Source organism: Erpetoichthys calabaricus, chromosome 18 (assembly GCF_900747795.2).
Source record: "Erpetoichthys calabaricus chromosome 18, fErpCal1.3, whole genome shotgun sequence".
Classification (NCBI taxonomy): Eukaryota; Metazoa; Chordata; class Cladistia; order Polypteriformes; family Polypteridae; genus Erpetoichthys; species Erpetoichthys calabaricus.
Window position 1 is genome coordinate 63,204,431 of NC_041411.2, and position 17,921 is coordinate 63,222,351.

Below are 17,921 nucleotides of genomic sequence, written 5' to 3' on the forward strand. Positions count from 1 at the left end.
TACTCCATTCATTTTCTTAATTTTTCAATCTGCTTTTTTTCAGTAAAAGCCTATGTTCAGCCTATTCTTATATTACTGAAAGGGAAACAGAAAACAGGCCAAAAAATGGCGTTAGTCCATCATAAGACAGAAACTCATTCCGACCCAACATGAATTCTTTGAAATGAGAGTGGAATAAGGAGTACCAGGAGAAAACCTACATGGACCCAGGATAAGGTGCACATTCCATCCAATTTTTTCAATTTCTTAAATCTGTCCGGTAAAGAGAAGTGAAGAACCTGTTCCAATCCATCATATATCACACTCTCATCCCGAGTCCTTAATAAACCTAACACACTTTTTTAGGATGTGGGTGGAAACTGAACACATTGGAAATGTGCAAACTGCATCCATTTTCTTAATCTGCTTTTTTTTTTCTGGTAAAGGGTCATGGGGGATCTATTCTGACAGCTCCAGAGATTACAGGATGCCAGTTTGTCGTAGGTCACATTCATAAAACTGGAAATACTGGATTGGAAATACAATCGTGGAAATCTGCTTTCAACACACCTGATGGGCTTTGACCTGGAATCCATGGGGGCAAGAAGAAAAGAGGCAGAATAAGAAATGGGAAGGAAGTGAAACACAGAAGCAGAACTAAAAGAGTATGGCAGCAGCAGGAAGGAGACAAAAAAGATAACTGTGAGCCAAAGTTTGTTGGGGATGTGTCATTGATGGTTTATAATAATAATAATTCATTCCATTTATATAGCGCGTTTCTCAGTACTCAAAGCGCTATCCACACAGGGAGGAACCGGGAAGCGAACCCACAATCTTCCACACTCTCCTTACTGCAAAGCAGCAGCACTACCGCTGCGCTTATGCTCCATAAGCGTAAGTAACAGTTATATTAGAATCATCTTCCAAATTCTACTATATTTATATGTCTCCTAATAGATAGATAGTGTGGCGGGCGGCCGGGTCCCATGCCGACGCCCCTTCTACAACCATGGGCGTCTCAGTACCTCCCCCAGGACGCATGGTGGCAGCCTCACTGGCTGACGATGGTGCCTCAGTTTCCCGCAGAGCTCCATGGGAGATGGAGTCCTCCACAGCCAGGTTGGGAGCTGGGGTGGCCGCCATGGGGTGCTGCATGGATTCCACAGCTCAGCTGGACAAATCTTTAGCCCCACCCGGAAGTGCAATTGGAACCAGGTGGTCAAACACCTGGAACACTTCCGGGTGGGCTATAAAAGGGACCAGCCACCACCACTCAGTAGCCAGAATCGGGAGGAAGAGGACGAGGTTGCCAAGGAGGAGTGGTGGTGCCAAACGGGAAAGTTGAGTAAAGTGCTTTTGGGACTGTGTATTGCCTGTGGGGTTCACGGGGAAGACGTGCCCCACAGGTGAAGAAAATAAAGTCTTTTGTTGGATTTTACACATGCCTCTATGTCAGTCTGTGCTGGGTCGGGCACTATACAGTGTCCATATCACAATAGATAGATAGATAGATAGATAGATAGATAGATAGATAGATAGATAGATAGATAGATAGATAGATAGATAGATAGATAGATAGATAGATAGATAGATAGATAGATAGATAGATAGATAGATAGATAGATAGATAGATAGATAGATAGATAGATAGATAGATAGATAGATAGATAGATAGATAGATAGAACTTTATTTGACCCCTAATGGTAATGTAGATACTGTAGTGTTGTAAACTCTTCTGTTTCAATGCTCTCACTAATCAGAGTGGTGATATGTTGTATGTTGATAAGCAGAAGCAAATACGAATTTCACTGTCCTGTGTACACACAACAATAATGACTCTATAAACCTAAAAACCTTCCCTTGTTAATTTTAAAATAATAAAATGAAAGAATGTAGAACCACTGACATAAGTGCCAAATTGTGTTTGAAGAGTCCACCTTTGTTTCAGTGTACTAGTATAAAATTCTAGCTTAATAATTTATTTTATTACCTGTGGCTAAGCAGAACACCATTCTTTGTTAATGAGTGAAGCTGATCAAAGCCGTGTTGAAGAGGAAGTGGCAGCAGCCCTGCGGGTCTTATCTTTCTGCTCTTGTTTTGTAGGTGGGGCTTGCCATTTGTGTTAAGTGTGAGAAAAGCCCCACAAAGCCGACTAGTTTCACTCACCCTGCGAAGCAGAAGGACCTTCTACACCATCTGAAGAGCACACAGCAAGTAAGTAAGCACTTCTACTTCTTCTTCTTCTTCTTCTTCTGAGTTGTTCAGCCAAAGGGTAGGGAGCACTTCCCTCTGCTTGTGCTGTCTAGATTTTAAATGCGTGAATAGCAGAAAGTGGGAAATATTCGTACTTGTTTGAGTGACACAATAACATTGGGTGTGAATGTTACAATGCCTCTCTCATCATTGTGATTCATACAAAGCCTTAAATCACATTGTGGTAAGTGAGGACGAGTGTTAGCTTGTGTTGGTTCACTTTCCTTAAGTGACAAATTTTTCACTTTTTCACCGAGCAGTTTTGTGTTTCAGTTCTTGTGACAGCCAAAAGAGTGCTTTGTGGTCAGCTGTTGCTTTAAAGCCCGCTTCCTGAATCTGTGTGGGTAGAGCACAACATTTGTCTCAGTGGTGTGCAAAACTTCTGCATAACACAGTTGTAGCCATTGCTTTTGAAATGTGGGCTCCCGCCTTCCTGGAGCCAATTAGAATCACTCTCCCACACAGGATAGGCTGAGTCTGAGCTCTGCAGCCCACCCCTTTACGAGCGTACATGTCTTTAGGAGAGACTGTACCTCCCCCAGCCTCTGTCCTGCTTATCAGGTTTTGAAAATGGTCAGGAATGCCTTTGTAACCAGATAACAAGTTGTTATCTTTGATGACAGCCTGCTAGAAAGGAAGTGTGGCCTAGTGGATAAGGAAATGGACTGTAAAGCAAAAAAGATGCTGGTTCATTTCTTACAAAATGAACGGGTCGCTTACCCTGTCTGTGCTCCATCTGTTAAAAAAATAAATGAAGGAATCAAATGCAAAATGCTGAGCATGCTCACCAGAGAAAGGCACTACATGAGGTAACGCTTGCTCTTGTTGACATACTGGCACTGTAGATCATCAGACTTGGAATTCCCCTTTTCCTTAATGTTTAATTATACATGGCCTGACCTCTAAGTAGTTCATTCATAGTACTTGGTAATCATCTTCAGTACGTGGGAGGGAACCTGAATACCAGGAAAACAATTACAGAAAGTGACTATCTAGGAACAGAATCTGAACTCCTGGTGCTGTGAGGCTCCATGTCATCACCCTGCCCTGCCTGGGTGGATATCACTTTTATCAACACAGACAGCTAAGGTACACAGACACAGGCACAGGTATGTGTTTTGGAGGATCATCTAATTATCATTCATGCCAGTGCCTGTTTTTCTGCTCTAAAGGTACATTTAGAAGAATATAGCAGTAAGAGCAAGGCTTGCATATGAAGCCAAAAAGACACAAAAGCTCTGCCTGCTCTCACTCTGTTTCATAAGAGAGGCCTCTGTTGAGGTCAGAAGAGTGAGTATATGAAACTGCAGGACCTTCTTGTAGGGAATTATCATGCTCACACAGGTTTTCTCTGTTAAGTTCATTGTTCACTGTAAATTAGCCCATTGGGAGTGACAGAACTCTGATGGACTGTCCAGTCTTGTAGATTTTACTAGCAGCAATCTTGAAATGGATAAGAAAGTAATGAAGATAGATGAACAGTCTCAATCTGGATGCTCAAAATCAAGGCGGCCAACTCCAATCCTGGGGGGGACTCAGTGGCTGCAGGTTTTTGCTCCAACCCAGTTGCTCAGTTAGAAGCCAATCCTCACCAATAATAGATCTGACTGAATTTCATGGCTTGTTCTTGTTCGAACTCTACCATGTCAGTTCATTCTTAAATTATTGATTTTTATTTTTATTTTTTACTAGCTGTTCCCCATAGCAAAGTTTAAAAATCAATAAAAAAACAGGTATCGCTAGCTAAGCATGTGAAAGGTACCCTTCAAAACGTGGTGAGAAGTTCACCCTGCCTGGCTCCCCACTCCTGACGTCATTCTTCCCCCTCCCCTTGGCCTGCAGCCTCTGTCTCAGATTAGCACAAATAAATCGCTCCTGCAAGCAAACTATAATACTTAGCGTGATGAGAGAAGTTGTAAAATCAACTGGAACGTTCAAGCTAGTTATAGAAAAAAACCCGATTTAAATCCGTTAAGTATATATATATACATATATATATAGATGTATCATGCAAGTGATTTGAAGCCTAAAATGGATGAGCAATTTTCAGTTCTTCATTTTCTCTTCAGTTTCCTTCTGAGTACTTAATTAATTAAACCAAATAGTGAATGATGAATATACACGGGTGGAAATGGAGACCAGCTACTGTATGTGGTGAACTGCTGGCTCCTTTGTCATTTGCATCTTATTGCTAAAAAGGAGCAGTTAAAACAATGAATACAACTGTTTAAGACTGAAATAAGCAATTAAATGTTCAAAATCCTAACAAGCAAGACCACTAAAATGAAGCAAAAAATTGTCACCTGAGCAATAACTGCATCATCAGCAATGGATGATTTCTCATGAAGCCATTGGGTTGGAATAAAAACCTGAAGCCATTGCAGCCCCTCAAGACTGACGCAGCTCAGCCCTGATTTAAAGCGTCTGAGTCTTCAATAACAAATGAATTAAATGACGTTCATTACTAGCAAAAACTGGTCACTGATTTAAAAAATCGTTATAATTGAATAATCTGTAGCCACTGTGACCCTCCAGGATGAGTGTTGGCCACTACTGCTCAAAATTAATCCACAAACAGGAAAACAATAAAAGAAAGTGAATGAGCCGAACTTCTAAACACTTTAGTGAGTCACTGGACCAGCCTGCTGTTCACGCTGAAGTTTTTATTCCAGCTTGAATTCCTCATGTACAATCTTTTGCAGGTGGTATTTCTAGAGAAAGGAGATTTATTACTTTAGTGATATTGCAAACTCAGTTGATTTTTATGAAGAAAGACTGGAGTTGTGTGCCTTAAACTATAGGCAGTAATAGATTATTGCAAGGTAACCAAATAGAGGATTACACAACCCAAAAAACCCAAAAATGATATACAGTATATATATGTGTGTATATATATATATATATATATATATATATATATATATATATATATATATATATATATATATATATATATACATACAGTGGAACCTTGGTTCATGACCATAATTCGTTACAAAACGTAAACGTAAATTCGTTCGTAAACTGATTTGATCGTGGACCGAAGCAACATCCCCCATAGGATTGTATGTAAATACAATTAATCCGTTCCAGACCATATGAACTGTATGTAAATTTTTTTTTTTTTCAAGTTTTTAAGCACAAATATAGTTAATTAAACCATAGAATGCACAGCGTAATAGTAAACTAAATATAAAAACATTGAATAACACTGAGAAAACCTTGAACAACAGAGAAAACTAACACTGCAATAGTTTGCGCTATAGCGCTACCAACCGCTGGCTAAAAACACTTTTTCTTTTAATGAGTTTTAAGCATAGGGAAAAATAAACATTTGAAAAAATCCATAATTTAATAAACCACCAAGAAAAGTAACATTGCAACAATGCACGCTACGAAGCGATTGCTGTAAACAGAAGTGAAAACAAAATCAAGCCCGGTGCATTCTTTAACTGCCTTCTCTACCTTATGAGTCCAGCCCTCTCTCTCGCTTGCGCTGCCTGTGTGTGTGTACATCTGTCTCTCTCTTGTGCTGCCTCTGTGTGTGTGTGTGTGTGTGCATGTCACGTGCTCTCTCGCTCTCTCTCTCTTGCTCGCTGCACAGGGAGAGACTGAACACGTACAAACCGAAAGGGAAACTGGCTTGTTCGTATACCAAGTGTGTGGTCGTGAAACCAAGGCAAAAGTTTGGCGAACTTTTTGGTCGTAAACCGATTTGTACGTGTACCGAGACGTTTGTGAACCGAGGTTCCACTGTATATATATATATATATATATATATATATATATATATATATATATATATATAATCCAACCTCTTTTTGTCTGTCTGTCTATCTGTCTGTCTGCTTTTCATTAGAGAACTACCTTAACAGATTTAGATCTGTTTTTTTCTATAATTTGCTTGAACATTCCAGTTAATTTTGCGATTTCTCTCATCAGTATCATATTTTGCTTGCGGTACCGATTCATTTGCGAGAATCCAAGAGAGATGCAGCGGGCCAAGGGGGTTGGCCCCTCCTCACTCATTCGTCAGCCTCGGGGCGTGTACCTTACCTCTGCTTAGCTAGCGAATGAGAGAACTACTTAATGGATTTAGATCGTTTATTTTTTTTTCGAATTTGCTTGAACATTCCGGTTGATTTTGCGACTTTTCTCATCACGCTAAGAATCACAATTCGCTTGCAGGAGCGATATATTCACAGTAATCCGAGACAGAGGCTGCGGGCCGAGGGGAGGGGGAAGTGTGACGTCAGGAGTAGGGAGCCAGGCGGAGCCCTCCTGACTCACGTGCCAGCCTCAATTCGAGTTGGTCTACCTCTGCGTTTCAAAGTGTATCTTGCATCTGCTTAGCTAGTGATACCTTTTTGTTTATTGATTTTTAAAGTTTGTCCTGTTTCACTACTACACTGTCAGAGTCACGGGGGACGGCTAGTTTTTTATATGGTACTTATCCCATGTTGCTTGTAGTGATGACTGAGAAGAATTTTTAATCTCACGTTTTCATGATGAACGGAGATAACAGAACTTAGAGCTGTTTGGTGACCAAAGCTGGACAACAGCAAACAGATATCAAAAAGTCCATGAAAAAATCTTACATTACTAATGTTGCATGAAGCACACGTCAAGTCATCCAAAGTGTATGCTCACAAAATCCTAAACATGTGTGGTTTTACATGTGTTTGGATCGATGATGATACATAGTACATGGTACATGGTACGTGGTGATGCATCTGCACCAAGACAGCACTACTGACTCGAAGAAGAGATTGAAAATGGAAATGAAAATGCTGACAATTACTTGACAAGAGAGTAATATTAATAAAACCTCACCAGCAGCTCTAACATGAGGGTGCTACATTAAGGTTGTGAGTATGCCCAGACAGAAGGGTCTTCCCTAATATTTGTAGGCATGTTGTTTCAGAGTTTCAGTGACTCTTAGATTAGTTCCTCAAAATTTCAAGGAGGCATTTGTTTTTTTCAGGGTGTTTTGCATGTTCTCTGAAAGCCACAGTAAGGTGCATTTGTTTCAATTGCAAATTTAGCCCCAAACACCCACATGCACCTTAAAACGGGCATACAATACAATACAATTTATATTCATATAGCCCAAAATCACACAATGAGTGCCGCAATGGGCTTTAGCAGGCCCTGTCTCTTGACAGCCCCCCAGCCTCGACTCTCTAAGAAGACAAGGAAAAGCTCCCAAAAAAACCCTTGTAGGGAAAAAATGGAGGAAACCTTGAGAAAGGCAGTTCCAGGTAGGTTGGGCGTGCATCAGAGGCAGAGAGTAAAGTACGTGAACATCATAAAATAAAAATAGCACTTAGCTTTTTATGTTGATTAAACTTTTTGAATCACACAGCTGTGGAGGTGACACCAGCGTTTCTGCTGCATCAGCAATGAGACTAGTTTCTTGTCCGTCACTAAGTTTTCTGGTCACCTGTACTCCGGTGACTTCGTTTGGAGATAAGACCGAAAGGTGGGAGGATGTTGTAATGACCTCCAGCTAGACAGAAACCAGATGTTAACCCACAAACACACACCAGATAGCAGTGATGGTGTGTCATAATTTCCACCTTTAATCATCTTATTCAAATATTATTAGCAACATTTAGCCAATAAACTGTATGACTTCAGCATTACCCCCTATTTTCTCATTTTTAATCTGAAATTTTTGATATTTTCAGGCCTGCAGCTGTACTCTTGTTTTCCCCAGTTTCTGTTTGGATGTGTGTATTTCAAAAGGCTTCATATTGCAGCTCATATTAAAGTACTTTAAAATAAGTGTGACTAAATGCGTACATATATAGGTAAAACATAGAAATGCAGCAAAATATTAAATACATTAGAATCACTAGTTAAAGCATAAATCATGCTTGATTATATTTGCCACACACATACAGTAAGCCTATATCCTGAGATAGCAATGTACGCCCTAGAATATAAGAACTAATAGGCACTAAACCCCCTGATAGACGCTAAACCCCTCACTACTGTACTAGCTGTGCTACCCACCTAAGACGGGTTGAAACCGAAGTTTTCAATGTAGACCTCATGTTTTTTTATTTGATACATGGGTCATCCATTTGTCTGGTGTAATAACAATACACCCCTGATCCCCTTTCCTTGTGGTGGCCTTTTCCTCTTCAGTCTGAGCCGACCATTTTTGCTGCTTCCTCTGACCCACTCTTGTTGAACCTATACCACTCTCATAGTCAAAGTGTTTAGTTGGGAAATTGAGATAGTGCTCGCTACTGCATTGGCCTGGTTTTTAGTAGTTCTTGCCTGTTATTTTCACTTATCTGTTGTCCACCATGTGAAGTTACCAGTGTGGAGATTTAGCCCCGACACACAGACAGACAGACCACAGATGTCCAAATACACACACGTTGAATATTCCTTTTGGCTTTACAACACCACACAATGCACTAAACAGTCAAACATTTCTCACAGTCCCTTCTTTCCTTTATTCTTCTCTCAATTCTTCTGCTGCCTCTGCTCCTCTCCTCATAAGCTCCATCCTCTTCCTCCCGACTCCGGCTCCTCTAATGGAGTGAGGCGGCCCCTTTAATAATGTTCTGGATGTGCTCCTGGTGCTCTGTAATCCTCCAGGCGTCCCCTGGCGGTGGCCATGGGCCCCAACAGGGTTGAGCTTCTAAGCTCTGATCCCGTGGCCCCGATGCAAACCAGGACGGCTTCCTTCTTGTATCCTGGGGGAGGTATTGTCTCTCTCCTGGTCCTTCCACCTTCCAGACGTCCTGGCTGGGCAGGATCCACAGCCTTCCGTCCAATCAGCCATTAGCATTACGGCTATAAACCTTGTTCACGTGGCCATGCAAGTGCAAGAAGGCCTCTACCATACTAGAAAAATAAAAATTCTTTACATCTACATAGTGCTTTTCTCACTACACAAACATTTTACATAGACAGTGGGGAGCCATTACAACCACCACCTAGATGATGCGATGGCAGCCATTTTGTGCCAATATACTCATCATGCATTAACCATAAGGTGGTGAACACATGACTTTAGATAGTTAGCCAATTAGGGACAGGGGATGATTAGGGGGCCAGAATGACTAGGTCAGGGACATCAGGATAAACTCTATTCTTTTCAAAGGATGACCACAGGGAACCAGGACCTCAGTTTTATATCTCATCTGAAGGATGGCACCAGTTTTTATCGCACAGTGTCCCCATCATTGCACTGGAGAATTGGGATCGACATTCAGACCACATGGTAAAATACCCACTGCTCGTGTCTTTAAAACCTCTTCCAGCAGCAACCCAAACTTTTTTCTAGATGGTCTCCACCATGCCATGCTTAGCTTCAGGAGCTTTACATGTTCTGATGTGCACATGACATGGCTGCTGGATGATAAGACCAATTTTCTTATTATTAGACCTTGTATTGGTATTTTTATTATCATTTTCGATTTTTCTGACCCTTCTTCTGCATGTTTTGCTAATTATTGCTTTGTGCCCTCCCCAACTATAACCCATCGTCTATGGGGGAGAAGTGAAAGCTTTAGATTCATCAAAAAATTCAATCTCTGGTTTTCAATGGATCTAAATGTTTTAGAGTGCCCTGATAGTAAAAACATCAGTATTTTCATGATGGGTGTGTGTCTGTCGGTGTGTCACAATTTCTTGAGGACAGTCTAGAGCTAAAACTGCTGGACGGAAAAATACCAAACTTGAAACTTAAGCCTGTTATGAGATGATGATATGCTGATTAGTTTTTGAGCCAAAACGTGCAAGAGAAAGAGGCACTCTAGAAGAACCCTCAAATACCGTAATTCTGTAATTAATTATGAATTCTTCTCGTCAGTTACCATCGTAATGATCTATTTTATGATCAGAAAGGTCCGCAACAGAGAGGTAAATAATTACTGAAATGTTGTAGAATAGTTTGAGTAACTTGGTTCCTAGGGTGTAAATCCCACTGACGCTCACGTCTGTATTTTTACATTTTTTCTTCCTATCCCTAGCAACCTGACGGAGATACAGACACACAAAAACTTGTCCTTTCATTAAGGATAGAATCTTGAAATGTTCATGAAACACAGTACTCAAACAAAGCAAAATCTGAGCTTCCCCAATTTAAGCCCCCTGCCTCTCCATCCCATGAGTGTTATGTAATAACTGTGGCATAGCAACAGGCATAGATGGGAGTGGGCGAGGGGTTACAAAGACAGTCACATGGAGCAGGGAGCAGAGGTATCCAGACAATTCTTAACAAAAGATGATCAGCTAAGTTGACAATCAAGCCAGTTGACAGCATTTTAGATTTTTTTTTTTTTTAATACTAGGGGCTTTGCCCCCTGCTCGCTTCACTTAACAACCCCCTGGCCTGCGCTACACGCCAGCCAGTTCGCGTCTCTGTCGCTCGCGTATGTGGATTTCACTTTCACCAAACAGAAAATCTTTTCATTCTTGCGGATTGGCCTCTTCATTGGGAAGAAACACGACTTTTCCCTGATGGCAACACAAATTAGATGATCTACAAATCTCCAACTTAAAGTTTAAAGCCGAACAATATATTCAATCTCTTTTTGCTGTTCCGTTATTTCACCGAGTAATAATTTCCATTTGTTTGTGCTAATGTGATCTTTACTATCATTTTTTTGGCACTTTCGAATTTTTGTACTACCATTATCTCTAACCTGCTTTGCATGTGTATCGCACCAACATTTTTGAATTCTTTACGACATTCTACTTTGTCATCTACTTTTTGTATTTTATTTCCGGCCCCAGGCATGGTTAAATCTCTTGGCACAAAGTCTTGTCTCGCGGAACGTGAAAGTATCTCTCTGAAAAAGTCACATCTCGCCAGGCTAAAAAGTCTTGTCTCATCCCTGGATTCTCTATATACAGTAATAGAGAGAAATGTTTTTATCACTTATAAACATTCATTTCTGAAACCATAGAAGAAACAAAATATGTTTTATAGATAAGTACATTTAAAATTTAGGTTCTTCGATAAATCCCCTAATAGTGTCATATAAAGAGAGACAAAAATACTGGACTTAGCACCACACCATAACTAACTGCAAACAGAAAAGTATAAAATTGCAATTAAACTTGTCACTATATTGGAAATGATTGTCCAAGTATGGCGTAATCCAAATGAATGTTGTGCCTGACAGCCATACACGCTCGTGTTGTAGAATAAAATGCCAAGTCAAACTCAACACAAAAGAGCCAAATATAAGGAAGAGGTCACAGAAACAGCTATGGACACAAAGCCCAGGAGGACAGACCTGCCCTGAGTGTCCGGGATGATGACTTGCTTATTTTATGTGTTGATTCAGTTAATAATTTAATTGTCTATTTTTATGCATTATTGTATGACAAATGTGTGTGTGTTTGAAGCATTAACATTCAGAGAAGTAAAGCTGTTCCCTACTATAAGCAATTAAAAAGAAAAAACAAAAAAAAACAGGTCACTGCTGCGAAAGAGGGCCTCAAGAGTCCAGTGTGGGGCTGCCGCCACCATCCTTTGTAGTTTTCTCAAATTTCTCAAAAGAGGAGTGGCAGCCTCATTCACTTCAAAGACGTATTAAATGGTACAAGTGATAAAGCCGGGGCAGACTTACAGGGGGTGCGCAGCCTTAGGCAAAACGTGCTCACAACAGCAGCGGCACATCTGTTCAGCATAACAAATGATATGAAGAGTAAATAACAGACAACCATCTGTGGCGGATGGCTGGGACGCCCCTTTCACACTGGATCTGGGGGAGCAGCCATGGGATGCACACTACGTCCCCCGGAACACTTGGTGGCAGCCCCCCTGGGTTATATTGGGGCCACAGGCCAAGGACTTCAGGGCTCAGCCCTGTTGGGCTCCGTGGCCACCGCCAGGAGGAGCTGCACGGCTTCCTGAGCCCAGGTGGACTATAACGCAGCCTAAGTATGCAACTGAGAAGGCAAATTTCATGTTTTCCTGTGTAAACATGACTAAATAAAGAAACCTAACCTAAACCTAACCTAACCTAATTACCACCTGGAGCACTTCTGGGTGGGCTATAAAAGGAGCATGCAGCCATTACTCAAAGGCCGGAGTCAGGTGGCAGTGGACAGCGCTTGTAGGAGAGGAGTGGAGGCAGTAGAAGAAAAGAAGGACTGAGCATTGTGGTGGTTTGTGCACCAAAAGAAGAAATAAACGTGTGTGCTTTTGGACATTCTCAGTCCGTGTCTGTCTGTGTCCAGGGTTCAAGTTCTACACATGTTAAGGTTTAAGATCAGGTTTACTGTCGAGCGTACAGCGAGATTCTTATTTGTGTGTCTCCTATAGACTAACGACCGCAGTACAATACAAGCAACAGACTGCGAATACAGCACAAAGAGAGAACACAACACCTTACTTTAAATATAAATCTGACTGTGTTTAGAAGACGTGTACTTAACGAAAACAGCCAGATGTAAAAGTTGTTTTTCTTCTGTGATGATAAATGCATATTTTCAAATGTTCAAGATTAGAATGATATGCAAGAGGCAGATCGCAGAACTTAATTCACTCTGGTATTACACATTTGAGATTCAGTAAAATATTTCAAAATGACTAAATTGCGCCTTTCGGTATGTGAGAGATAAACTGACATCACAGTCAGGATGGACCCTCCTCACTTGTCTGGCCAGGAGGCCATTATAAAGGAAGCTCAGCGAGGGAGCGGCCATATTCCCATTCTGTGCCAGGACATGGACACAGAAGGTTGCTGCCGTAGCCACAGTGGGACACACTGGAGGCTGGAAGGACAGGATGCTATGGGCAGAGCATTCCCCCTGTATACTGGGTGGCAGCGTTCCATCTGGTGAGCCTCGGTCTGGATGTCCACAGGGCAGCATGGGAGTTGTGGTCCCATGGGGTTGCCCTATTGAGTTCTTTGGCGGGGTTGGGGTGCCAGGAGGAGCTGTCGTATATATATTACAAGTACAAGGACCGTCATGGTCCTGCCTGACCTAGAAGTGCTTCATGGATGCAAAAGATTGAGCACTGGGAGTACTCCCGGGTTAAGATACACTTGGCCCAGGGAGTCAGGGCTGGGAGAGAAGACAGGCAACACTCAACTGGGAGGAGTGGAGGAGGATGGAAGGAATACAAGAAGGAGACAAGGAATCGATGTGTTGGGTTGTTCTGTGAGAACCATTCACGACACTATTGGAAAAAGCCGGATTTGAACCCAGGATTGTGTCTGTGGTAGATGTGTCTGGGTTCAGGATGCTGTTACACACAGTACAGGCCGCAAGTGACAATGTCTCTTGAAGTTCTCCATCATTGCTAATCTTTTTAATTTGAAACATTCTGATGTCTTAACTTCAGTATTTTCTCAAGAGGGCACAGTGTACATTTTTCAATAATTTAAACTAGCAGCTACAGAATAATATTCTCCTTTGATATAAAACTCTTTGATTTTTCTTTAGATCAAACTGTACTGTAAAAACAAGCGACATCCTTCAGCTGCTGTTAACTTTTAATAGCAAGTGTCATTTGGCTCCACATTGACTGCAGAGGAGTTTTTTTTTACGTATGTTTGCTTTCTTTTTTTGTGTGAAGATTAGATGATGATGCTTATTTTGTAACATTAATCTACCATTAGATCTCAGATAAAAACAGGTCGGCCAAGACAAGCAGGGTTTTGATATTGGTATAAACATTTTGTAGTTCAGCAGAAGATCATTGAGAAGCTTCTTTTTTACAGTATTTTTTAAGTTAGTGTGACCACAACAGGACATATCAGAGTCCCAAACCAAACGACACAACAACACAAAGACATTCCCAGGTTCAAAAGGTCTGTTTATATTAAAAGAAAAAAACTTACATAGACTCCCACGGAACACAAGAAAACTCTTCTCTTCTTTTCCACACCTTCCAGATGACCTTTGTCCTTCCCCTCTCCTGACTCCAGTTCGTCTGGGTGAGTTGGAGTGGCTTGTTTATGCCAGACCCTGGGGAGAACTTCTGGTGCCACAACACTGCACCCGGGATGCACCCATAAAACTGGAGAAGCCCTCTCCCTGAAAGGAATCCATCAGGATTATAACACCCAGGCTGCCTTGTGGCCCTGCACACTGGAGTCCCGGCAGAGAGACACTGCCACCTTGGCATATTGAGGAAGTCAGACAGAGTCCGCTCACTGTCCTTCCATTATGTCATTCTGACTGGGAAAGGGAACACCAACAATCTTACTTGGGATGTCTATCCATCAATTCTCTCCGTCCATTATGAGGGCCTCCCAGAAGGGTAACTGATCCACCATCCCAGCCGGGGTGCCATCACATACTTGACTTCCATTACATTAGTAATAATCAATTTAGAAACAAAGGGTTATTTATAGTACATCCACCTTCGAAAATGCCTAATGCTTTTCTTTCTTGCTGCTTTGAAGCTCTGCACCTTAGTTCATTACTTGTGTTCTGTCAAGTTTGTATGATCTGTGATCAAACCCACTTAATTCAATTCAAGACCATGGGGGCCAGGGCCTCTGCAGGGCAGAAGTGGACACAAAGTAGGAAGTTAATACAGGATTGAGCATAAGTCCAACACAAAGCAAATTCATGTACCTGCTACACTCATTCATAGCTTGTGAGTTAATTTAACATGAATGTCTTTGTGATGTTGGAAGGAAAAGACCACTCGCAGGAAGGTGCAGGCATCAAACGTTGTAGATGGTGAGTGTGCATGGGATTTAAACCCAGGATTTTCAATCTGTGAGGCTGCAGCACTAACCACTGTGGTACCATGCTGTCCTTAATTATATTCTATTACTCTTTCATCAGCATCTTTTCACATTAAAACTGATTAAGTCAGTGTTTGTGTTGCAATTACTTTTACGTTTTCTATAATTTTTAAGTTAAGATGGCACTTAAGTCTTCAATCTGCCTCAAGAATGATTTAAAATATGAAGAGATAGGGGAAGTGACGGCCAAGGTGGTAGTGATGAGAGCGGCACCCGTTGATTCTACAATAAAATAAAATAAAAATAAAAAGAGGAATAACCTTGGATGTCAATCATCACCCCAAAAGCGGATAGTGGACATCACGTAGTATATGTGTACCAAATTTCAGGTCAATAGGTCAAATGGTTTGCAAACTACATGTGATTTAAAATCCTGGATAGACAAATGGACAGCCATGGTAGCATATTATATTATATTATATTATATTATATTATATTATATTATATTATATTATATTATATTATATTATATTATATAAAAAAACTTTTTCAGAGAGATGAGACGAGACTATTTCAGAGAGATAATTTCACGTTCCACGAGATGAGACTTTGTGCCAAGAGATGAACTGAAAACCTAACGGGTCCAAGCTGTGGCAGAAATAAAAGACAAACAGTAGAAGAAGAAAAGACAAAGAGTAGAAGACATAGTGGAATGTCGTAAAGAGGTTCAAAAACGTTGGTGTGGTACACATGCAGAGCAGTTTAGAGATTATGAAAGTACTAAAATTCAAAAGTCTCAAAAAAGTGATAGTGAAGATTGCATTAGCGCTAACAAACGGAAATAACAGAACAGCGAAAATAGATTGAATATATGGACATAAGTGATATGACAGAGCTACTACAAGTTTAATTTCAAAGCAATCACAGTTATCAGGTTTATATTTATAATCACGGAGAAGCAATGCAACATAGAATCGAAAGAGTTAAACGATCGGACGTATTAGAAATTCTACAGCCAATAATGGATATAAATCCATACATCTAAAAGTTATCGCACTTTACATGAAATTTATCTGAAAAACACAAAGAAATTTTCTTGGATTTCTGTATGAATCCAAAAGATCATGTTCGCCTATATAATAAACCAACATGTAATGGTTTCGAAAAATGGAGATATCAAAGACAGACTTTATCCAAAAGCAAAGCACGATTCTTCGCAAGCGGCAGACCCGGGAAATGACTAACGGGTAGGGCCCAAATGGGGGTTGGCAAGTGAAACAGAGCCCCCTAGTTATATTATACTGAACCTGTTTAGCCTGTTTTTTGGAGTCACTACGAATTAGATTGTATCCAAACACTACATCACAAGGCACACTTACTTATAACACAAAATAACATGAACCTGCTCATTTGTATAAAGCAAAGTAAAACAAGATTTGAACAAGATCTGAGCGTCTGAACAAAGGGAGAACATGCAAAGCCCATCTAAACAGTGACAGGACCAGAGTTAACCGCTGCATCACTTTGCTGTCCTATATGGCATGCAGCCTTACAACTCCATGTAGGAACAGTCACTTCCCAGCCTGCTCCCCGTCGGTGTGAAGCTTGCATATTCACTCCATGCCCATATAGCTCTTTTTTAGATTTTCAGACCTCCATTCACACAAAAAGAGGAGGAACACTGATGACTATGAACAGATCATGCCTTAATAAGTGTGGGCATATGCAAATATTGTCTGAGGTTTCCTCCAGGACTGATTAATGCCTTACTCTTGATGTCGCTGAGGAAGCCTATGGTCCCCTTACAACCCTGTGCTATAATAAGCAGGTATAGAGAATGTATTAGGTGACATGTTCAGACATTGTGTTCTGTCTTGTGCCTGATGCTGCCTGTATGGGCTCCTGCAGCTCCCATTGAGCCTGACCAAGAAAAAGCAGGTATAGAAACAGACACTTGTTAATTTTAGCTTAGACGGGAATTCCTTCAATGAAATAGCGAGTCTGCCCTTTGCTATAAAACTTTAAAGGATTTTTGATATTTTATTATGAAGAGTCCTTTAAAATGGGATCATTGTAGTTGTTTAATCACCTTTTAAACCAAAGCATACCATTATAAGAATTTTTTTAAATATAATTATGAAAAAAAGCTGTGTGATGGGATAAAGTAGGAACTTATGCTTCAGCTACTTAAATGTCATGCAATGGAGATTAAGAAGAACTCATAATAAACCGCTGGTGAAGCTGATAGAATAGGCCTCAGTGACACTAATCCCAGATTTTAACTGTGGGCTCTTTTATTCTCTTGCTTGTTTTTAGTTTTCCAGTTTTGTCAAGAAAAGTTGTGGAACAGAGAAAAGATGAAAATCGCCTCATTCAACGTCCAAAGATTTGGTGTCAATAAAATATCCAACCCTGACATCCTGCCAGTACTCATCAAGGTAAGTGCATGGAGGTTAGAGTCTGTATAGTATGAGATATGCTGAACACCACCAGACAGACACCACTTCTTTATGAAAGCACACGTTTATTTTTCCTCTACTTCGCACAGCACACAGTGCTCCCGAACCAGACACCCCTAACAGGGGCCTTCTCCACAATGTCCTTGGACTGCCTTTCCTCTGCTCCCGGGAGCTTCGTCCTGCTCCCACTCCCAACTCTAGCTCCCAGACTGTAGGAAGGCGGCCCCTTTTATGTTCACCCGGACATGTTCTATGTGCTCGTTGATGACCTTCTGGCGGCACTTCCTGGTGTGGTGGAAGTTCTACACGAGAAGCACTCCGGGTGTCTCTGGAAGGTTTTTCCTCCACTTGCCCAGGTGTGGCGGAAGTGCAGGTTTCCCGGGCTCCATGACGCTCAGGGCGCCCCCTGGCAGCGGCCAAGGGCCCCAATGGGTTTGAGCCTCCTGGCTCCGTCCCTGTGGTCCCTTCTTTATCCAGGGCGGCTGCCTCCTGATCCTTCCAGGTGTCCCAGGCTGGGTCTGTGCCCCATCCTCCTGTGACAATAGG

General features: G+C 41.3%; 1 protein-coding gene across 1 annotated transcript in view; it reads left to right on the forward strand.

Annotated features, from left to right (window-relative positions):
- The first annotated feature begins 2,101 nt into the window (after positions 1–2,101).
- Positions 2,102–17,921, forward strand: part of dnase1l4.1 (deoxyribonuclease 1 like 4, tandem duplicate 1) — a 37,068-nt gene continuing 21,248 nt past the window's right edge. Inside the window, exons 1-2 of the mRNA XM_028824840.2 lie at positions 2,102–2,194; positions 17,233–17,354. Coding sequence (XP_028680673.1) covers positions 17,274–17,354 — 81 coding nt within the window. The 5' untranslated portion in view covers positions 2,102–2,194; positions 17,233–17,273. The remainder of the gene's footprint in view (positions 2,195–17,232; positions 17,355–17,921) is intronic.